Source organism: Oreochromis aureus, linkage group 16 (assembly GCF_013358895.1).
Source record: "Oreochromis aureus strain Israel breed Guangdong linkage group 16, ZZ_aureus, whole genome shotgun sequence".
Taxonomy (NCBI): Eukaryota; Metazoa; Chordata; class Actinopteri; order Cichliformes; family Cichlidae; genus Oreochromis; species Oreochromis aureus.
The window spans coordinates 9,577,047-9,601,327 of NC_052957.1; the positions used below are offsets into that span (position 1 = coordinate 9,577,047).

Below are 24,281 nucleotides of genomic sequence, written 5' to 3' on the forward strand. Positions count from 1 at the left end.
CAAATGAAAGTGCTTTTTTCTTTTTGCGCACTTGTGCTACCATCAGCTGATTTCAGTTTGTGTGCAGGAGGAGCAAGATGGTGTTGAAAATGGTGGACAGAAATACAACTGTTGACAAGTATAGATATGGACATCGCTTTTATTTTTATTCCACAAAAGGACAAGACTGCAATGGCAAAGCGGAAATTGCATCCAAGACAGAAACAGGCACATTATATTGCTAACAGACTCTTAGCACAAAGCTAGCCAAGAACCCAGCGTGATTTTAAAGCTTAATGCATGTCAACCCCAGCCCAACAGCCAAAGCCTGATTTTCAACATGTAAAAAAAGCAGTGACAAGCAGTCACGGTTGAAGCTTCAGTTTCTGCTTGTTCATTTTTTTTTTTTAAGTGGAGCCACTGTGCAGGTCACCTTAAAGTCTCTTTGGGCTTGTTTTCATTTTTGGTTCGTCAGCTTTCATACACGTTCATACGTAAAAACTAAAAGAAAGATCGTATGTGTGTCCTCATTAGGATAGAGATTTGTGTTAGTATGTGGGACTGGAGCCTTATAGGTTTTATTGTTAATTAGTATTTGTGTGACAGTGCGTCTGAGGTCATTTTACAGAGTAATGAGAAAGTATTGTAACAAATTACTTCCCCCAGAATAAATAAGTAATGTACTGCATTACGTTTAAGGAAAATAACAAGTTAAAATGTAACACACTACTTTCCTTGAGTGACTACTCCAATACTACCTGGGACACACTGCACCAGCGTAGGGTCTGACAATAGGTCCAAGGATTGGACTGATACTGATACTGAATGGCAGTCAGGGTACCCTGGCCTAGCCTGTAGAGGCCTGCACGTCCCTCCATGGTTGTGCTTCCCAAGACCCACCACCAAACCGGTCATGCCAAACAATGTCAAAGACAGTATACATAACGTTCATTGGAGCCTTTCTCAGGGTGATCACAATCTCACTTGTTAAAAGCACAGTGCCCCAGTAGTGGACCTGCCAACTCTGGAGCTCTATCTGCATTTACCATAGAATAACACAGTGCTGGACAGTGAGCACAGTATGTCAGCCCCTCAGGCCACCGTTATGAAGTCTGTTTCTGATTGTTTGGTGGCCTGCTGGAGGTCATTTTGTAGGTCTGTGGTAGTGCTCATCCCGTTCGTCCTAGCACAAAAGAGCAGATAAACCTTGCAGATCAGATGTTCTGTCAGACATTCTCAGTAACCCTGTCAGAACATTTTTTGAACCCTGCACTGCATACTAGACCCAACTGGATTCATACAGATTATTTCAAAGATGGAGCAACGGTGGCTCAGAAGGTAGGCAGGTTATTTACCAATTGGAAGGTTGGTGGTTCTGTTCCCAGCTCCTCTAGTCTGCATGTTGAATCAGGTACACTTATATTCTGAATCTATCAGTGTATAAGTAGTATAGTATAAGCGTATAAGTGTATAAATGGTTAGGCAGGTCAAGTTTATACTTAGATAAAGCTTTTCTACATTACTTGATCACTTGTACGACATTCTTACTGCAAGCCTCATTCACCTATGCACTTTCTTCTATCTACAAAACCCCAATTTATCCACAACAAACAAAATATGAACCTTTGCTGAGACTGCAGTTCTCGGTGTGAGATGCTATCAGTGTAAGTGTCCTGAGACTGGGACTTTTTTCCACAGCATGTTTATTACTGTGGCATGGAGGAAAATCCCCAAACAGACCACACTACTTCATCCAAATATATGTAATGTAATATAGCAGTGGTAACAAATTTACAACATCAGCCCAAACACTCAAAGCATTTAAATGTATATATGGATGTGTATGCTGACCCTTCCAGCTAAAGGGCAGTGCGTGAGGTGTTCCCAGCTTGTTCTCACTGTCTCCGTGCCAGGCCTAAAGCTATGTAAACAGTCATTACAAAATTACAATCTCTAACCCAAACATTAGGGCTTGGATTTAAACACAGAAATCAGCTGGAACATACTCGAGCAACACTTTGCTTTCTCTTGTCGTGACATATCGATGAGTGCCTGAGAGTGGGAATTTTTTTCCCCCCTGTAAACTATAAACTCTGTACCAGATGAGCCTGTTCACAGTAATGTCGCAACACAAAAACAATGACTTTTGTGTCATTCAAGGCCCATGAGAAAACAACAGGCTTAAAGGCAGGCACTCAAATTTACACAAGGCAACAATAGAGGCATTATGTTTAAAATTGGTCATGGGAGCAGGAAAACACCAGTGTCCATCCACATCAGTAATATTTTCCGAAATGTATACTGCATAAATCATTTAGGCATCACATATAGCATGTATCAGATTCCATTCAATTCTGTTCCAATTCTGTTTCCCATCATCACAAAAGACAATAAAGGTCGGCACAAAGAAAAAGCAGATTGTTCTTCTTCATTCACCAAAATAATCAAAGGATGATACAACAAGGAAGCTGAGCACCATTAACGCTTGTCACATTCCTAAAGCCAATTATGGCCTGTGGCCAGGGTTCATTTGTTTACTGTGAACACACATAAATATCTTTAAATTTGTTTGTTTGGGCTTCTATTGTGGGCATTGATAATTGAGCTTAATCATCAGAAGATTGCACGCTGAGAGCATTTCCTCTGCTTTAGGTTTCGACATTAAATTTGCACAGGAACTGCTGAAGATGACAAGTTGAAGCAGCGGAGATGAGGAGCTAAACAAACTTTCAATTAAGAGTTTGGTGGATGTTTCCTGTTTGTTTCCTACAGCTCTACCCATTAGCTCAACCCTACTGCAACCACTGTTACACAGCTACATTCACACATGGCTCTGCTTAATATTTGCAAAGGTTCAAGTAGAGTGCTGTGATTTACTGTATGCTGATACACACCTGACAAAGGTCAGTTATATAATCTCGAAAGCACTGAAGTCACGACAGGTTCATGCAAGCATCAAACAGTAAACCACCAACGCTTTAAAAGGTATTTATTGTATGTACTACTTTCTTGCCTCTTTACTCTATCTTTACTCTTCAAAGAATTTAAAGATATGCAAGCACTGAAGAGCGTAACATCCACCAGGTAACCGGTAACTTGTTGAGGGTGATGATGAGGTACATTTTTAACCCTCACACTCATAAAATTTTCAGCTATTTGGTGTTCCTCGGTGGAGAGCATGTAGAACTTTAATGTCACAATGCATGTCTAGTTTCTGTTTTTTAATTTCAATGTAAAACATGAAGGGGAAAAAAGAAGTATATTAATATATACTTTTCCTAACCACTTATCCGATTCAGAGTTACGGGGGTCTGGAGCATATGGCAGCTGTCATAGGGTGAGAGGCCCGGGGAGAGCATATAACCTCCACAAAGAAAGGCTCCAGATAGCTGGCAGGTTCAAACCAGGGACCTTCGTGCTCTCAGATGATCAATGCCAGCCAGTGTATCACTATACAACCCCAAGCTGTATTTTTTACAGTGTTATAGCTTTGTAACTAATAGGATTTGTTTTACAACTCACAAAGTGTCAAACAGGACAAACACCATAGTCTACTAGCAAACGTGTGAGTTTCTCTTTCAATCCAATTAAATAACAAATAATACACTGACTGTGATGGACTGGTCACCTGCAAAGGGTTACAGACTAGGCTCCAGCTCTCTGTTCACCCCATGTAACTCCTTCCTCTTGATGGCATTTTTTCTGATTGGCTGCCCCTCATGAACAAGAAATTGTTCATGAGAGGGGTGGGTGGGGTCTTTGATGAACATATTAGCACTATCCTCTCTCTATGACAGCATACAGATCAAAGAGTAGAAAAGACTCTGTGAAACTGAATGTTCAGAGCAGTCTGAAGCATGAGCTGTCATTGTGTTGTGTCTCTGGCTCCTCATGTGTGTTTTAGGACTAGTTATTGTAATAATTGGCATGACATAAACAGAATAACACCCAAACATGTGCATCCGTTGTGTCTCAAGGCACAATAGTATTGGCTGCTCTGCAAAAACTTTAGGTTAAACAGTTATACCTCTCATGCTAACATATAATCTGTATAATAATTTGTTATGAAGACAGTGGGACAATTGTAAACTGCGTAGCCGCAAAAAGAAAGATCCATGTGCGATATTCAGCCTGAGGGATTCCCTCGTTTGGCAGGAGCAGCATGCCTGAGAGACTGTGCACAGGGAAACATAAACCACATTGACGAGAACAAAGGTCATGACTCAGAGACTAAGGTGTAAACCCCCCACTCTATTCAGCCATGGTCTTCATCTTGCTCGCTCTTTGGCGCCCACTGATCCTAACCAACTCTCAGCTACAAGGTTGAGAAGCTAGAAACTGCCCCCCGTCCCCCCACTCGCTGTCCCTGCCTGCCTGCGTAACTGAAAACTCTCAGCATAGGCTACGCCCTCCACATGTCACTGCCTGGGCCATGAGCAGTGGTGTAACAATGCCAAATGTATGCCAAATGTTTGTCTTTAATGGCGGGTAATTTATAGACACTGGCAGGAGCAAATTTGGACTTGTGGCCAAAGGTGTTGATTACCCTTTTTATCTGGCCGTTTGTTTGGGAGCGTGATCAAAGCCTCCCGTTAGCAATCATGTGCTTTTCTTCCCCCCACAACTCAGCCCCCCTCTGCTAAAACTCTGGCACACGGCCATGCATCAGCCTACTTTTCTTTGTTTTATTACTTCAAAAGGTTAGCGCCTCACCCCATTCATCACACAACACTGCTCCTGTCGAAGCTGTAACAGAGTCAAATTGTTCAGGCATTTGGGCATCTAACAAAGCATGGTGAGCATCTCAGAATCTGATGTAATTCAAGGAGGGATAATTCAACACTCCCAGAGTCATCTTTGATCTTTGATCTGTGCCATATCTGCACCCACACTCACCCGTGGCTTGTATTATCATGCTTTGTTACTCTTTTGATATTTCATCTGGCCTAACCCATTTGAGCATATCACCACAAATTAGCACTGAGATGTGAAATACTCCTTGATGATGCCTTTGTTTTTCAGTCCCTCTTTGGAATAACTTTGATATAAATGCATCCTTGTTTATGCTTTTTTTTTTTCTGTTTTGAAGAAAGGACAAAGAATGGAAAACATCCAGAAGAGCTCATGGCAGGGTGGAGAGTTTAGCAGTGTTCCCTCTCCTCCAGGCTTTCTTTCAAGCCGAGCTGTGGCTGCCGGATGGATTTGAGCTTATTTATCTTCCCGTTCAGGCCTGTGTTTGTGCAAAAGTTGGCTGTGGAGAGAAGGCACATGAGGCAGAGGAAGCCACTCTGGTGCTTTCAGAGGCACCCTGCCCCTATCTTGAGGCCTAATCCGATGAGCTCACACTCAGCATGTTCCTCTCGTGAGTTCTGCATGACTTACGCTGCCCCCAGAGATAAAGGCTAGATGGGGTGCTGCTGTCCTCATGGGGAGGCCAGTATGTGTGTGTGTGCGTGTATGTGTGTGTATGTTGGGGGGTGGTGTTACAAGAAGGTGGGAGGGAGGGAGTGGGTGAAGAGTTAGGTTTAGATTGTGGGGAAAGGGGTAACACGGAGGGGCTGTCTCATCATCACCCAGCACCTCTCCTGCCCTCGGACACTGACCTCTTTGTAAGATTCATATTAAAAACTCCTGCCCTGTGAAGATGACCCCCTGAGACTAATCCTGTGACCTCCAGCGCATTAGAGTGACCGTTAGTGGACATGGCAAGAACAGTCTGTCATTTTGGAATCCTGTTGGAAGGATGGCAGTGTGTGTGCGAGTGGTCACTACTTGTAAGGCCACAAGTACAAGGTGGGGTGTGGGGTCTGGTGGGGAATTGGGCTATTACAGGGGCCCAAAACCAGACTAATGTGATGTGGTTGTTACGCACGCCTCACTGAGTCAGCATGTATGCTTCTTCTTATCATCCTTAGTAACCCCTGAACATCCACCAGGTCACCGGTGAGTGCATAGCATTAGGGTTAGGTTGGTGTCTCCTGCTTTATGAATAATTATCACCTATTTTTGGACACCGAAATGGATAGAAGGAGCTGTAAGGCCAAAATGCATGTAAATGATTTGACTTAAAGGTGATATCATCCAGATTAACTGTAATTTTAAGCAGTTTTCCAGTAATGTGGTGGATGTTGAATCCAAAAAAACAAACAAAAACCAGTTTTAACTGCAGCAACTTCCTGGTATGTTAAGCATTGTCTTTGTTTGATTCATGGATCCATGAATCCATGAATCAAACCCCAATCTGCTGCGACCGGTCTCTCACCCCAACCGGTCGCAGCAGATGGCCGCCCCTCCCTGAGCCTGGTTCTGCCAGAGGTTTCTTCCTGTTAAAAGGGAGTTTTTTCCTACCCACTGTCACCAAAGTGATTGCTCATAGGGTTTTTCTCTGTATGTATTATTGTGCGATCTACTGTACAATATAAAGCGCCTTGAGGCGACTTCTGTTGTGATTTGGCGCTATATAAATAAAATTGAATTGAATTGAAAATGGTCTGCTAATCCATGGCAGTTTAAACCTGTCCAAACCTTGGGTTTCAGTGGGTTTCTTAAACTGTGTGTTGGATTTAGTTTGCACAGTTAGGAAAATATCCCTCTTGTCCTATCTCTGTTGTCATTTGGCCAGCTTCCACATTTGTGATAAAACACTGGGAAATATTTAGTGTCAATTGCATTAAAATGTTGCAACAGTTTATCAAAACTAGCTTTGTTGTTGAAATTCCCCCAACAGTCTGAACAACAGCCCAGTCATGTAATTTGGAAAAACCCTTAGTATCTGTTGTGTTGTTCTTTCATTTCTGCTTGCCTACATGATCAGACTTGAGAGAACCCTTTATAGCTTCCGAAGTCTGAAACCACCTGACCATTTGGCTGGTAATATTCAATAGCAGCTCAAAGCACCGACTTGTTGTCTCTTGGACCTGTGGACATCTTCTGAAGCTCTTGGAAGCAACTTTATGTGGTGATAAAAAAAAGGGCCCAATAAAGCCTTCTCACCAGCGGCAGATCCTCCCAGTCCAGCAGTCCTTGTTAATCACAGCAAACAGTTGGAGATCCTTTCAAAGGGGATTAGATCAGGGTCAGGAGCGTTTGGACCTTAATTACCCTTGACATAATGTTTGACCATTCTGTTACCACTGGGGAGGGCAACACTTATTAAGGAGACATGGGCCTAGGGGTCAACAAGGTTACTCAGGTCAACACCACAGCCCATCCCAACCCCCCAACAAGCTTCTTCCACCTTACATAGAAGGGCCCCTCTGCAACAGTGACAGGTGATGATCCCAGGAAGGAATCCGCTTACTTTAGGAGTTAAAGGATGGGAATTGGGCACCAGTGTTGGCTGTTGTCTTCAGCTGGGATGGACCATGTACTGCAGGGCTGAGCCATGACGTGCGGACACATGGGCAACTGCAGCCAAAGGGTTAGAGGTCACTGGCTCTAATCCTCAGACTATCAGAGTACATCTGTACTTTAGGATATTGCATGTTTGTTTTAATTGCTTCAGCATCCTGTGTTTTTTTTTTTCTGTTTGCAATAGGAGTAGCACACCATGTGCTTCTGTTTAATGTACCTATAGTGTCCAGTGTGTTTGCTCCTGGTGTAATGTGAGAAAGAATGTATCCAGATTTAGCTCAAACTCCCAGCTCCACTGCTTTCTGTTACTGAAAGAACCTAAACATGAAGTCAAGTCTCTACTAGGAATAAATATGCCCTGTTGCTTTTCTGCTACTCTTGTAGACAACTGCTGAAGATTCTCCCAGAATGTATGATGTTAATTCTTTCATATGTCCTTGCAGATTTTCTAAGTCTGTAAAATATAACTATGTCTGGGTGTAATCCATGAACAAGGACACTGAAGACCAGCCTGGGAGCTTCTATCGCTTTGTGTGCTGACTACGCAGCATGCACAAGTCAGTAGACACAACCAGAATGTGAAGCAGATAATATATAACGAGGATGCATGGTATGCAGTCAAAAGCATCCAATCTCTGGGTGGCTACAGACTGTATACATTCTGTCAAGGATGTCTACAGAACCGAGAACATTTCCATGTAAACACACAATGCTGTGCTGTGTATCACGGGCATTTTTAGCTTGTTTTTTGAAGAAATATAAACGTCTGTGGGTAGCTGAATTGTAGCAAGAGTATTTGACCTTGAAATCATACTCTGCTACGATATTTGCACTCCAGTTTTCACCAAAACCAAACCTTAAATAGAAAGAGGATATAAAACCTCCTCTTTGAGACGTCTTGCTGTTTGCCTCCCAGGCTGATGTGTCTTCACTGATTATATGGGGCCCCACAGCATTTGCACAAGTTCAATAATTTACCCAGAGTAAACAGTCTTTTGTCCAGCATCATGCTTCACTGGGCAAGCACAATATCCACCATCAACACATGCACACAACACAAAATCCCCACTACCACAAAATTATGTCTTTCTGTCAACTTCATGCTCTCATCTGTCAAACTAAAAGTGTATGACAACATGTGTCTGTGAATGTAAAATAAAAACAATCTCCTCTGAGCTGACATGAGGGGGAGCACATAATTGGAGGAGTTACTGTAGCTGTAAGGGGGATTGAGGAAGGATTATGGAAAGGTAGGGAGGGCTGGGAAGGAGGGGGAGGCAGGGAGGGGGTAATCTGTAATTAGTTTGTAATTGCATCTTAGATGGTTCGAATTGCCTTTGTGCCATGATCCATGACTGACAGAGGGCATGAAGAAACTTAGTGACATAGAGTTTTTGCATAAACATGGAAAAAACCCATGACATATGACAAGAGAGCCATTAAGATCCATCACTTTACAGCTGCTTTTAAGCTTCCATAATAATTAACAAGGCCGCATGATGGATTTTGTTCACTCCATTTACTTACTCACCTTTTCATTTTAGTGTAGACATTCTGGAGCGCTTTATGTGTTGTGACAACAAGGTCAAAATCTTTCACACAATGCCGCAGCCTTCACTGAATCGTTGGGAACAAGCTAACGCAACATGTTAGCTTGCCATGGTTTGTGTGTCTTGCAGCTTTGCTTATCCACTGGAACAAATGAGCCACGTTCATCAAAAAAAGAGAGATTTTTAACAATATATTTCATGTGAGATTGAACAAACCCAAGCCTGATGTTGGAATTAGAAAGTTTATTTGTTGTAATATCATGTTCTTTACATAACCTTGACTATAAACTTGCTAAGAGGTGAAAATTCCTGAAAAAGGGATGGAACTTGACCAAAACAATCCCTACCGTTATACCCATCTGACACCTTAACCCTAGCTGGCCATTGACTTGGTGAATGTTAAGAAGTTAAAGGGTGCAATACTGGTTATGGTTTAGTCGAGAAAAACACATTAATTTGTAAATTATTGCATTTCATTGACTCGTTGTCGTAAAGTTGTTACCGGACTCAAACCGCTCGCTGGAGCCTTCAGTTCATACACAAATAAGCTGCCCGTCATCCTTGCTTTATAATGTCCTTTTTAAGATTTAAGGCAGGTTTTGAAAAAAATTATCACAGCATAACTTACGATAATTACGTCTGCATTGCAGTAACAGCGCAAATTTATCTGTTTTTCCAACAAGCTCACTGGTCGATACTGCCGAATGTGACTGTGAGCTACACAATGTACAGTATATCCAGTCTGGCTCCTGCCTGAGCAGTGCCCAGTCTAAGATTAATATCTCTAAATGAACGCTGGAACACACTGCAAACAAGTATGACAGACGGCTGTCTGTGTCCTTAAAACGGGAACAGTGGCACGATGCTGGGGTCAACCTCAGACATTTGTCAGGGAATCAAAATGAATAAAGGGTTGTATTAATGGCGCAATCACCAACCGGAAAACACTTGTAACCTTTATGGTGGTGCCACGGGGGATGCTGTTAACATACAAGGCATTCATTGGAGCCTCAAGAGCGTCTGTAGAAAAACATTTTCCCCTAATGAAAATGACAAAAGTGTTAAACGTGTACAGTGAGGTGCTGTTTTAGAAGCTGCTTTATGGCCTCCCTTGAGTTTTACATGAGACATGGTGGCTAGGCTGCACAATGAAATAATGAACAGATACTGGGACTGCATTTAAACTGAAACTTTGCCAAGACAAGAGTAGAGCTTTGACTCCTGTCCTCATAAATCTATCACTGGATCTATTAAGTGATCCTAAAACGGGCACAGGCGTTTTGTTTGTTTTTTGCTGTGGGTTACAGTAGTTGATGATGCTCGCAAGTAGCAATTTGAGAGCGGCATAAATTGAGGATTTTATGGACTCAGGTCTGCATGGTTTTATTGCAAGAGTGGAAATAAGCATGGTAATGTTTCCAATGGCACATTCCTCACAGGTTCACAGCGGTGAAACATGCCACATTACAAATATTAATCTGTGTATTAATGAATTCCTGATGAGCTTTGGGAGAGCCAGAAAGGCATGGACAATATCATGTTTTGTCATCAGGTTTTCATGCACCAATAAAATAATAAAAAATAGCATTAAGAAGAATTAACATGCTCTCTGCCAGCTTGGCAGTCGCTGCAAAAAAGTATTTGTTTGGGAGGAAAAATCTCTCTTACGGTGAAATTCCACACTTGCTCTAAATCAAACATTTAAAAGGTAATCCACAGATGCTGCGGATACTATACAGGCAGTACTTTGTACTTAACAAAAGCCTGAACATAATGCAACCCTGCAAGATCCTATCACATATTATCCTGCTATTGTACTCTACAGAACCAGTACACAATACCTGACATACTTTCATCTGCTCTTTATTTCTTTCATGTGTGTGCACGCAAGCACGCACGTGTCTTTACAAATTAGAAGATACACTATACTATACTGAGCATATACATATATATATGCTTAGTATGATGTCCTATAGACAGTATGTAGTCCAGTTAGCAAGGTATTTGGCAGGTAGTATTTTCCATACAGAGTGGCTTTGCTAATTGTGAGTTAGCTCCACAAATCTATCAGTGGTTCCAGTGGAATGTTGGCTGATAAAAGGACAACTACAATTCAGAAGAAAGACCGCTCAGCACTGGATTTATTCCCAAAAACCACATGACCTCCATGAATCAAGTGCACAAATGAACCTCTATATGCAGGATTTTATGGAGGCTATTGATTATACAGAACCAGTGAGAGCTCATAACTACCCATAGATCAGTCTAATGCTGTACTTTCTACATTCTGATCCAAACACTGAGCGGAAGTATCATTCCAGATTCTCACTCATTTGTTAGTAACTAAGCAGTTTTTTATGTCCCTAATTGTAAAATGGGAAATGGGGTATTGCCAGCACCGGTTGAATGCACTGAAGCAACAAGCAGCCTGTATCACACTATATCAGCAGCCAAACTGAATTCGAACAACTTTGTGCAGTCATTCTCTTATTTACTTCACTGCAACTTCAATCAGTAAATAAATCCTATCAATAGATAAATAGACATACTCAATCTCCACTCGATACGCAGCTGCAATAAAGATCAAAAACATCCATCAAAGTGCACTCAAGACATCTCTGTTGTCTCCACACAGTGACTTAGACCCTCAAGTGGTGCAACAATTTGCCAGAGCCTTATTTATCCCAGCTGCATTCCTAATACTATACCTTTCTAAACTGTTTTAAAAAGAATATCTGAAATCTATTTACTGAGTTTCTGCTTCCACCTTGTTTCAGGCGCTTAGGGGCTTCTTGCGTGTTGCTGCATGTACATTATATAACTATTTTTCACAGCTCACTTTAAATGTCAGTAAATAACATGCAGTTCTGTGCTGATCCCAAAGCTTCCAAAGATGCCAAATATGTCAGGCTGAATAATGATGATTTACATGCGAAAAAAAAAAAATGTTTTGAGTGTGAATGCCAAAAACATCGTGTACATTCCTGACAGTAAAAGTGTGCACTGAAGTGCAACAAGATAAATCACTCAAAGTAGAAAAGGCGGCACTCAATGAAGGCATGTTTGTGAGTATTTAATTATAATTCCAGGGCTAGATCGAGCTCCTACAGCCACACGGTAAAGAATATGATCATTTTAATGAGCCTGAAGCAAGTTACAGGGACTTAAAATTTGAAATAGTAGAAAGGGGGCTTTTTTTTTTTGGTATGCGGAAAGAACATCAACTCCAGCCTATTTCAACACAGCTAGAGTCAATTTACTACTTAAAGAAAATGAATATCTGTTAGAAGACATGAGACAAGTACAGCTGAAACAACCAGTGCCACCTTAAAGTGACTTTTTCATATTTGTTTAATTTAAAAAAAAAAAAGTCAACATCATAATGAGTTTTAAACAAATGTAATGAGCAATTATATATAGATAGCATTTTAATGGAGCATTTTATGGTGTGGCATTTTTACTTTCACATACTAGATCTTCCGATTTCTATCACTTTGAACTTGAATTTAAAGAACTTAAGTAAAGAAAAACACGTTGTTGTAGTAAATGTCAGTACTTGTACTTACTAACTGACAACTTGTGTAATGTGAAACTGTTATGAATGGTGGGAGGAGCCAGAGATGTTGATCATACCAGCACCACAAACTGTATAAAAGATGGGAGCAGCTTCCTGATCTAAAAAGAGAAGCTAAACCAGAATACCGCCATTCTCTCTAAAGGTCAGCAGGGGGCGACTCCTCTGACTGCAAAAAACACTTCCTGTTGTATAGACATCTATGGGGAAACGGCTCTCAGCTCCCTTGCTTTGTGATCTCAGTAAGCACTGTTGACTTCATTGGCTCATTCACCACTTTCAGTTCATAGTAAAACTTGACATTATGCTAATCGTTAGGCTCAGAAGGAGAATCATCTAGGGCTTGTGGTTTGCTCAGTTTCACAGTTTGACAGTAACCACTGTCACGTCACATCCAGCTTAAAAAACACCAAGAAGGTGACAGTGAAAATACTCAGCTCAAGACTTCATAACCAATGGGTGACCTCACCCATGTTGTTTATGGTCAACACTAGAGAGTGAGCCATTAATGAAGCTGTAAAGAGGTGAGCATGCAGAGCAAAAATATAACTTGCAGGGAAATAATACTAAAACATTTTAAACATTATTTTTCTAGCAAAACTTTACTGAAGCAAGAAGAACGAAGAAAGTGTTGATCACAGATTAAATACAATTTTTTATATATATAGAGACAATTCACAACATCTTCAGACACTTTATCAAACCTATGAGAAGCATTTGCAGTGGCGGGGAAAAAGAACTCCCTTTTAACAGGAAGAAATCTCCAAAAGAAGCAGGCACAGGCAGGGGCAGCAGTCTGCTGTGCCTGAATGTGGGGTGAGGTAAAAGAGAAGAGAAAAAATTAGAGTATAGGGAGACTAAAATAAAAGAACTATAACAGAGAGAAGACAAAATTTAATGGCATGTAAAAGTGGTAGATTAACACACAGGGAATAAGAAGAAGGGGTGAAGGAGAAGTGTTCAGTGCTTTATGTGATTACTCTACATGCTCAGCAATCACCCAAATGAAAATAAGAGGGAGGACAGGACTCCCGGAGTCCAGTCCCCATGTTGGAGCAAGTTTCTATCACATATCCATTAACACTCTGTGGACATCCAGAGGGATAATGTGAGGGTCTGAAAGACAGAGAGAAAAATTAATGTTGATATTTAAAGAACCAGGTCCAAGAACAGGGTCAAAGATCAGTGGACAATCACAGCAATGCTGAAATTGTGTGAATGAAGTGATTTTGACAGCGTGTGAAAGGGAAAGTGATGGTGCACTGAAAACAGCTGGATAAGGGCAGAATCTTCCTGACTGAACTTCTGCTCTGTGGTAGAGGTCACACACAGGTCAGAGAGCATGCACAACCTGACTGATTCACTCAACATGTCACATCAGGCACAGGTGAGCCCAGAGACAAAAGGACAGGGAGGAATTCTGAATCGGAAAGTGAGCAGGAAAGAGAGGGAGATTGAGAGAAAGCCCTATTTTTCTTTCTATGGTTTTCATAAAGGCAAGCTCTCTGATTGCCTGTGTCAAAGTGACAGAGTCTTTTATGAGCACTTGGCGGGTCCCCGCCCTGGTTTGTATTGCCGGGCAGTGATAGCAGTGGCCATTGTTGGACTAAGGAGAGAGGAGCGGCCCCGTGCTATTGAGAGGGGAGGAGCCCAGCCCCACTTGCCTGTCCGAGGCAGTGTGTTGGTTGAATAGGCAGCTAAGGTGTCCATGCCCCCCAGTGACCTTCAGTGTGGGAAAGCCAGTGCAGAAAGCACCTGCAGCACCTTGACAGCAGCTGACACAGGATTGCGTGCTAGCTCTGGACGCACAGGCCACGTGACCTGACACTCCATGCTGACGGGTACACTAGGAGTGTCACACTCCCATGCTGTGTTAACATCTCTGGTCAGAGATCAAACGGATCAAGTTCACACACACCATAACATAGGGTACACATTGCATTGTGCATGCTCATAGAGATATAGTATAAAATACACCAGCAGTGTAACCAGACACTCTTTGTGGTACAATAGATATACAATTGCTCTTATACAATTATTGCAGTGCACATGTATACAAGTTATCCAGGAACAAATTACAGCACATAATGCAGCACGCTTCAAAGCCACTCAGAAAAATGTGCTTGAAAAGGTGCTAAAAAAGCTTTTGTTTTTAAAAAATGAATAGAAGAGAGACATACAAGGACAACATTCACAACCATGACACTAAAGTTGGAGGAAGCCGTGAACACTCCTAATGACAGAGTTCCTGGAGTTACATTTGATTGGGTGATTTTATTGAAAGTAAATTCGGTGATTTACTGTAACCATAGCCTGCTCAGAGGAGGATTTTTGCCAGTTAACACATTAAATAGGGAGCAGTGAATGAGTATAACCAGTGTGAAAATATCCTACATACCTAACATTTCTAAACTATCTGACAGTATGAGAGTCAACGCAGGCAGTAAAATAAAAGTGACTCAAGGTCACCGTCCGTGGAACAGCAGCTGGCTGGGACTGCTTTGGGAAAGTAACACAAGAGATGATGTTGTTTTCCAAATGTAGTCATTTCTGTCGAATGTACGGCCTCCATCTAGGTTCAGAATCACCACCAATATTTTATACTGATTTCAGTCACAGCATCAGTCATTCTCAGTCATGTGTTCCCTGCAAGGTTTCTGTATTGCAGACTTGACATTCTTCACATTCCTCCTTACGATGCACAAATGGGACCTCACAGAAAGGCAGAAAGACTGTAAACCCACTGTAGGTAAGCACTGCAGGAGAAAAGACGGCCATCTTAAAGGCAGTGTTGCATAATCTTTTAAAGAAAAAAAATTGTCAGTATTACAATTCACAGGTGTGCAAAGCACGAGAGAAAAAAAGAAGAAGAGAAGGTACTAGCAGCTTTTCTTATTTTGAAAATATACTATGTAAAGTGAATCTGTACTAATTTGGCTGTACATATTTGGATATATTAGAAACAAGGAGTTCACAATAAGGAGATGATGACACACGTAATGAAAAAAAAACTAAATAATTAATTAGTATATCCTTCAATCACTTATTTTAACTAATTCGGATCTTGAATCATACTCATTTTTTCTCAAAACTTCTGAGGATCCACCTGATCATTAGTGAGACATCTAGGGTTGGAACTAAAGTCTGGATTTGCTTGATGCCTTTTTAAAGAATTTTGTCTACGTGGAAGAAGGAAGAAAAACTTCTGACAATAAATCTGTGCTGTTAAAATAAATGCATGACTTAATTTAAAATGTAACATTTTCTTATATGTGCCTATTTAGCACAAAACTCAACACTAATCCTACCTCTAACCTTGAGAAAGTTATTGGTTAAGTTTAAGGTCATATTTAAAGAGAAATCAACCTCTCCCCCCAGGTGTCCTTTGGCACATCTGTTTAGTTAGTTAGCCATCTTTCAGTGAGAACCTTTTTCTACTTTTCTATTCATTCAAACCTCTTGCTTCTGGGGGGCAAAGGCCTTGTATTGGTATGCTTGTGTTGAGGACCATCTGCAGAGCCTGTTGAAGCTCTCTGTTGCCCTCATGCCCAGATCACTCTTGAAAAGGAGGTTTTTTTTTTTATTTCAGTGAGACTTTTAGTTGGAGAAATAAAGGATCCATTATATATTATTTATTCTGAAAGTGTTCACATACCCAGAGAGTAAGATGGCAGATTGAGAGCTACGCTCCTCCAGCATAAAGGTTTACCATTATCATGGCATGCTTTCATGTGAGGGGTGATAGAGAACTGAGCAATGTTTTCCCACAAACATGTTGTCCATGCTTGAGATTTTGTGCTTCTCCACTGAACTGGATAACTGGTATCTGCCATCTCTCCCATCTTTTCTTTATTTGTTGTGTAGTGTTTAGACCATGGATGCCGCTCCTCTTTGCCATGCGTCTCGTATGGGTCTTTGAAAAGTTCCTTAACGATGTATTATTGTAGGGTCTTTACCTTTTAAGATACAGTAACACACCTTGAGGTGACTGTTGTTGGGATTGTATGATGTAATTAAAAACTAAATAAAATTTAATTGGTTCACTGACTTCTCTGATTTCTCTCCTTTTCCCTGTAGTAACTTTACATTTTGATAATTTTTTTTTTAGAGAATTTGTCTTATTTCCTGTATGATATTTAACTACGAATAGGTGTTAGAGGGAAACCCCTGCAAATGTTGGTAAAAAGGACAAAAAAAATCAGCTGACATTTCTGAAATCTCTCTTTTATGTAGGATTAATATTATCAGTCATTCTTTCTCTGAGATGACTCCTGATTGGTCGCCGCTGTTTTCTGGGACAACAAGTGAGCGGCAAAGCCATTTGACACATGACAAGCAGCTTGAACTAACTTGTTTTCTGATGGGAGGGGGGACTCAACTGGGTTCACCGCAGTGTGGCTGTTGTTCCAGCACAGAAGGATTACAATTAACCAGCCACTCCTGTTGGGCTTAATGACCGAGCACGGCAAAAGCCAGCAGCAGGGACACTTCCTGAACAGCGCCGGGTTAGCCCTAATTGGTTCTGGCACAGCAATCCTCACTGCTTATCTCATAGCCAGCTGAGAAAAATCAGCAGTGAAATGTGAATCAAAACATGTTGATTGCAGGAAATTCAGCAGCATACCTGATGAAAAGGGTTCTTTTTATGGCATCATGAATAGTCACACTTCCTCAGTTTTGTTTTTTCAGACTGCTGCATTACGATTGTGTGTTTATGTATAATTATTATTTACATGAAGTAAAATGGAGGATTTATTTTAGATATGTCCTGTAGAGGGCTTTAGAAACAAATAAAGCCATAAATAACATATGACAGGGACTCCCAGAGTCATTTATTTAATATAATAGGGACCCTGTCAACACATGTCCAAGCTCAGAGTCAAATGGGCCTGGGGGGCTTTGGATGGGAGGTCCAGGGGATTTGGGTAAACCATCTGTTGACCAAAGCTTTTGGGAAAGAGCACTAATATGGATTTAGGATATTATTCTCTCTGCAGGTGGGATGGTTAAAAACCCCTGTGGATTTCTCTGTGAGGAGGGGGGAGCCTTAAGAATAAAAAAAAAAAAAAAGATTTCAAAAGAAGGACAAGGCAGCATACGACCAGACAAAGGCACTGCATTACTGAGTTTTTCCTTAAACCCTACAACATGCTGGTAGCGAGTCAAGTAAGAGCAAGATAAAATGGGATGGAACAAAAAAATGGAAGAACAATAAAATACTTCACTGCAAATATTTGCTTATTTTTGAGGTGCAGTTTCTTTCCTACTTTCAAATCCTGGCCAGAATAGCAGCAGCAACATTTGGAGCATCTGGGTGGATACCTATATAAGCCAAGACCTTGGACTTTGGTAAACCCAGAGACTGACCCTAGTGTTGGGTGAGGATCTCTTTGGTTCACTTGCCGCCTGGAGTTATTCCAAACGCATCCGTCTTTACTGGGCTTAACTGTGATTTGCCCCCTTTTGCTTACTTGTTTGTTTATCGGGATTGAACTCCAGAGCATTAAGCTGCCAGGTGCTTTCACTCTATCTCCGGCAGGAAAGATGCACAGCTGCTCGCATCTGCATCGAGATAGCAGCAACAGGACTGTACTTCCTGTGGCCACAAATAGGCCGGATGGCTGTTACAAGTTCAAATATAATCATAATCTCCTTAAACTCCCAGACTCCCAGTAAACTGGCTTCCATGTGACTCTAAATATTACTTCTGTCTGCAACCTGCAGCTTCTAGCCTATGTCAAAACAAATCATTAATGGTATTTGCTACAAATGCTTAGCTGAAGACTCAACAAACTCTAAGCCTTGAGAAAAAAAAGGATTTTCGAGTCACGTAACGCCCAGTGACAAAACATGACTTATAGAGCAAGGCTGAATTCAAGATGAAAATGTGAAACATCTTCAAGATTGTGCCATATGGTCCAGTTTTCTCCTGACACTAATATTGAACACAGAACTGAACAAGATTGCCAAGCTATAGCATGTACCATCATGCTATAGCTCAACATTAAAGCAAAACACTTCTAAGAATTCAAATCGCCAAAGAAAAAAAAAGGTGGTGATAATGGGAAGCTCTTTCCCAGCTCTCAGTCAGTAAATTACAGCTTCACTCTAATCCGGCTCTGATCCCATCTCTCCCTCCCTGGCATCCTCCCTCCCACCACTCCATTCCCCAATCTGAGATACTGAGTGAATTGATTCCGGGAAAATGTCTATTTCAGGAACAGATTGTGGCATTGTTGTTGACACAGTGTGTTAATGTAGAAGTAGACATAGCTAACACACCGGGGTACTTTAATGATTAATGAGACAGAAACACATCTGTCATGTTGGCTTTCCTCTTCTGACCTTATCATATTTAAGGCATTTTAAAGCAGATCTTTAAAACATTGGCCATCAGAAAAACTCAGGAAAGCTTGGTTGGAGTAGAGATACAGTACAGACATTTATCAAGTAATAGATGGATTCCTGTGAAATTTAAAGCAGATTCATTCACTATTTTGCATTTTGTAGCCTTAACTTGACCATTACTACCGTCTTGTCTTAGCACACCACACTCTGCTAAATATCATCACTTCTGGCCCCATAAGCAAAGCTAGCCAGGTAATGCTAGCTAGCTTAGTTTTCAAGCTATATCAATAGACTGTATGGGTGTTTCTCAAAGACACAAATATCTGCTAATTTGTGCTTAGTAACATCCAAATAAAATCCTAGTATTTCACTCACCAAAACTGGAGCTCAGACTTTTTGACTGGTTTATGAGTACAATTAACTCCATAGCTAGTCCAGAGGTCCAGTTCAGGAACTCTAGCTGAAGTGAAGCTAATAGATAGCAGCTACAAATGTAATCATCTACCTGACACTCAAAGAGGCCACACCCCCAAAAATATTAATCTTAGACCTTAATAAAATATTTCCCCAAAAAACATTTAGAAAAAAACTACTCTGTATAGGAAATTAAGTGCAGAGACCAAAACTGATTCATAATTTAATGCTCAAATTAGACATTTTAAATATGGAGGTCTGTGGATTAACATCCAGTGGTTATTTGAGTGTGTCAGCATTGGACAAACTGAAATTTTGACCTTAAAAAGTACATTCATCATGATCTGTGTTCCAATTTCCAAATACACAGTCCAAAAGCTAATATTTTACTCAAATCTGTCAATCACCTCACACTGGTACCAGAATAATATGTAAATCAAATGCCAGTAAGTCCAGTAGATTTTGGCGTATTTTACTGGATAAATACAAACAATAATACAAGATTACCAAAGTATTAAAAGGTGTGATGTCAATCCATTTAACTGCTGTAATTATTTTAATTATTTTAGTTTAGATCACAGTGGTGGACATGTCATAAAAACACATCCTTGAAGTGACATCATTCATGTAGGTAAAAATACTAAAATTCTAACATCAAAACAGCGAACATTAGAGGGGTCTGTCAAAAATGGAGAAAGAAAGCTCTTAGATGGATTAATTGCTCCATCATTAAGCCATTAAACACCCATCTCGTCAAGTTATTTGTGGGGGGCCTTGGAATTAATTCATGGTCAATAAAGATGACTTAAAGCCTGATTAGTGGACTTTACCCCTGCTAGATACAGGATCTGACTGGGGTGAACCCATAAGGATATGTGAATCCAGCCACTTAGGGGTCTCTGCGGTTTAGGGTTGATTAGTTTTGCGGATGTCCTTCCTGATGCTTTGGGGATATCCTGCTGCTTTCTGGTAAACATTTCTGGTTATACAGTGCAAGAAAAAAATTGTTTCCCAGCAGCAGTTTGATCAAAACTGTCACGGACCCAGCTCCAGGGATTTGGGGTCCGTGAGCAGTGTGGACCTTTATTATTATTATTATTATTATTATTATTATTATTATTGTTGTTATTGTATTGGATGTATGTTTTCTGCACTGTGCTCTTGTGTTCCATGCTGGTGGGTGTATGTGTGCGGGTGTGTCTGCGGGTGTGGCTGGAGGACGAAGGACAGCTACCTGCAGGCCTGATGGGTGTGGCCCTGCCAGCTGCCGGTCACGCCCAGGTTCTCACACACCTGCTTCTGATCAGGCTCGTCGGGGGAGCTACATAACAGAGCGATGGGGCTTCCTCCGGCGCAGGATCGTTGAGTTAGACTTCATGTCAGTGTTTAAAGAGCTGTTTAGTGTATGCCTGCGGGAGTTGGTGCCATAACGGCTGCATCTGTTGTTTTTCCTCAGGAGGAGAGCGGAACACAGGACTGCAGGACGCACGGGGTGTGCGTAGGCACAGGGGCAGAGAGCACAGGATATCAGCACTTAGGGGAAGACACGTCACGGGAGTCAAGGGAGCACTCTGGAGAATTATTGTGTGGTGTACATTTACCCCCACTGTAAATAAATGCACTGCTCATTCCACTAAGTCCAGCGTTTGGGTCCTATCTCCATCATTCCCCACGGTCTGCCTGCCAGACCGTGACAGAACGATCCTGCCATCATGGGCCCAGCGGACTCAAGGACCGTTTCACAGGAGGGGTTGCTCGCCCAGCTCTGGAATTACTGTCGGAGCATTATCCAGGCGGCAGATCCACATCAGAGACACATACAGGTCGTATTTTTTGATACTTTCCTGTCTTCAACCACCTTTTCTGTGGGCTTTTTGGACATTAAGAAATTAATTTCTATTATAACCATGCTGAGGGCAAGTTCCAGCTTTGAGCTTTTCGGTTTGGGCTGTCCGGGCGAGGAGGATGTGGCGACCTCCCTGGGAGCCCTTGCTGCCTGTTTCTTTTCTCATAGGCAGATAGCTTCCCCACCGTCGTTTGCGACTCACCTATTGGACCCTCCATTGCGGGGAAACAGCTCACACGCCCTCTGCACCTCACCACATCTCCACTCACCTCCGCGGCATCTGCTGAGTCGGCAGACAAAGGACCAGCTGCTCCAAACCACACAGCTGCTCTCCTGCCCGGCCGACTGGTGGAATCTCAGCCTTTCGCGCCGGCCCCGGCATCGTCAAAGAAGCGACGCTCGCGCCGCCGGCGCTCTTCTCCGCAGCCGGAGTTCCGGACTTCTCAACAGTCGGCTGTGGTGAGTCATTTGGACAATTTTTCTTTACACACCCCATCTGTCAACTCTGCCTCGGACTGTGTGAATGCTAATGTTGTAACCCAGCTGTTAGCACAGCCCATAGCTGCTGCCCAGCACGAAACTCAGTCTGCTGCCCAGCACGAAACTCAGTCTGCTGCCCAGCACGAAACTCAGTCTGCTGCCCAGCACGAAACTCAGTCTGCTGCCCAGCACGAAACTCAGTCTGCTGCCCAGCACGAAACTCAGTCTGCTGCCCAGCACGAAACTCAGTCTGCTGCCCAGCACGAAACTCAGTCTGCTGCCCAGCACGAAACTCAGTCTGCTGCCCAGCACGAAACTCAGTCTGCTGCCCAGCACGAAACTCAGTCTGCTGCCCAGCACGAAACTCTGTCTTTAGTCCAGTCAGCCTTTCATCCTCGTCCTCAGTTGGAGGTCGATATGTCTGCTGGACCTACTCTGCCACTATTTCACCAGTCTGTTGTTCCTGCATCGCTGTCCAGTCTACCACGAGTAGCTGCCACACCATCATCGCCTCCGCCCTCTGCAGCTACTTCTCCACCAGCGTCCCATCAGATTGCAGCGACCGCGGCACTCTCGGCTTCACCTTCCACATCACCCTCCACATCACCCGCTCGACCATCGTCTTCACCACCTGCAGCTACCGCATCGCCATCTTCACCTCTGGTTCATCCATCTATAGCCGCTCCGCAGCCGGAGAAGCTCGCGCTGCCCGAGCAGGAGCTCAGCGAGCGGGAGGAGCCCGCGTCGCAGCCGGAGGAGGAGCTCGGCGAGCCGGAGGAGCTCAGCGAGCCGGAGGAGCCCGCCTCGCCGACTATGGAGCTCAGCGAGCCGGCGGAGCTCAGCGAGCGGGGGGAGCCCGCGTCGCAGCCGGAGGAGCAGCTCAGCGAGCGGGGGGAGCCCGCGTCGCAGCCGGAGGAGCAGCTCAGCGAGCGGGAGGAGCCCGCGTCGCAGCCGGAGGAGCAGCTCAGCGAGCGGGAGGAGCCCGCGTCGCAGCCGGAGGAGCAGCTCAGCGAGCGGGAGGAGCCCGCGTCGCAGCCGGAGGAGCAGCTCAGCGAGCGGGAGGAGCCCGCGTCGCCAGCTGTGGAGCTCAGCAAGCCGGAGGAGCAGTTTAGCGAACCACAGCAGGAGCTCGGCGAGCCGGAGGAGGAGCTCGGCGAGCCGGAGGAGCCTGCCTCGCCGACTCTGGAGATCAGCGAGCCGGAGGAGCCCGGCGAGCGAGAGGAGTGCCCGCCATCGAGAGAGGGGCTCGGCAGGCCGGAGGAGCGCGCACAGCCTTCGGAGGTCGGCGGGCGGGAGGAATCCGATCAGCCTACGCGGGGGGTCAGTGTGCAGGGTCCACGTCCAGCGCGCCCTCCACGCCCTCCACGTCCAGCGCGCCCTCCACGTCCGGCGCGCCCTCCACACCATCCACGTCCAGCGCGTCCACGTCAGCGACCAGCGCGTCATCGGCCAGGTACCACACCTCGCTGTTGCTCACTGGAGCAGCGCCGCCGCCACTGGACCCGGGGCAAGCCGCCGGGGAAGCAGCAGCGCCCCCGCCGCCGTCACTGGACCCGGGGCAGGCCACCGGAACCGTTTCGCCGCTGCTACCGGACCCGTGGCAGGCCGCCGGAGCTGCAACGCCGCCGCCACCGGACCCGTGGCAGGCCACCGGAGCTGTCACACTGCCGCCACCGGACCCGTGGCAGGTCGCCGGAGCTGCAACGCCACCACCATAGCACCCGTGGCAGGCCGCCTGACGTGTTCAGCTGCTATTACGGGACCCGAGGTAGGCCACCTGAACTCTGGTGTTATAGTTACTGGCCGCCTGAACTGTTCAGCTCCCGCCACGGTAACTGGGGGGGGTTATTGAACTATTTTGTGCCTCCGCTGGAGTCGCGGTTGAGCCTCTGGGACTTTTGTGATTGACAGTTTGGTCGTTTGGGGTTGGTTCCGGCCCTCCGTCCTGTTACCCCCCGCCGCCCGCCCTGGGTTGGTTTTCCTGTTTTTTTTTTTTTTTTTTTTTTTTTGTTGGTTTTGTTTTGGGGTCGTCGGGAGTCGACCCTTAGAGGGGGGGTACTGTCACGGACCCAGCTCCAGGGATTTGGGGTCCGTGAGCAGTGTGGACCTTTATTATTATTATTATTATTATTATTATTATTATTATTATTATTATTGTTGTTATTGTATTGGATGTATGTTTTCTGCACTGTGCTCTTGTGTTCCATGCTGGTGGGTGTATGTGTGCGGGTGTGTCTGCGGGTGTGGCTGGAGGACGAAGGACAGCTACCTGCAGGCCTGATGGGTGTGGCCCTGCCAGCTGCCGGTCACGCCCAGGTTCTCACACACCTGCTTCTGATCAGGCTCGTCGGGGGAGCTACATAACAGAGCGATGGGGCTTCCTCCGGCGCAGGATCGTTGAGTTAGACTTCATGTCAGTGTTTAAAGAGCTGTTTAGTGTATGCCTGCGGGAGTTGGTGCCATAACGGCTGCATCTGTTGTTTTTCCTCAGGAGGAGAGCGGAACACAGGACTGCAGGACGCACGGGTGTGCGTAGGCACAGGGCAGAGAGCACAGGATATCAGCACTTAGGGGAAGACACGTCACGGGAGTCAAGGGAGCACTCTGGAGAATTATTGTGTGGTGTACATTTACCCCCACTGTAAATAAATGCACTGCTCATTCCACTAAGTCCAGCGTTTGGGTCCTATCTCCATCATTCCCCACGGTCTGCCTGCCAGACCGTGACAAAAACTGT

The 24,281-nt window shown here is 43.9% G+C and overlaps 1 protein-coding gene across 1 annotated transcript; it reads left to right on the forward strand.

The window, feature by feature from the left end:
- Window positions 1-21,291: 21,291 nt before the first annotated feature.
- On the forward strand, window positions 21,292-24,071 carry LOC120433433 (uncharacterized protein KIAA0754-like). Its single transcript, XM_039599609.1, has 2 exons — window positions 21,292-23,957; window positions 24,036-24,071. The coding sequence occupies exon 1, from the start codon at window positions 21,962-21,964 to the stop codon at window positions 23,450-23,452; it is 1,491 nt and encodes a 496-aa protein (XP_039455543.1). The 5' UTR covers window positions 21,292-21,961; the 3' UTR covers window positions 23,453-23,957; window positions 24,036-24,071.
- The last annotated feature ends 210 nt before the right edge of the window (window positions 24,072-24,281 follow it).

Bases quoted from the DNA above. Each gene is read 5' to 3' on its own strand.
- LOC120433433 (XM_039599609.1), top strand. From the start codon at position 21,962: ATGTCTGCTGGACCTACTCTGCCACTATTTCACCAGTCTGTTGTTCCT.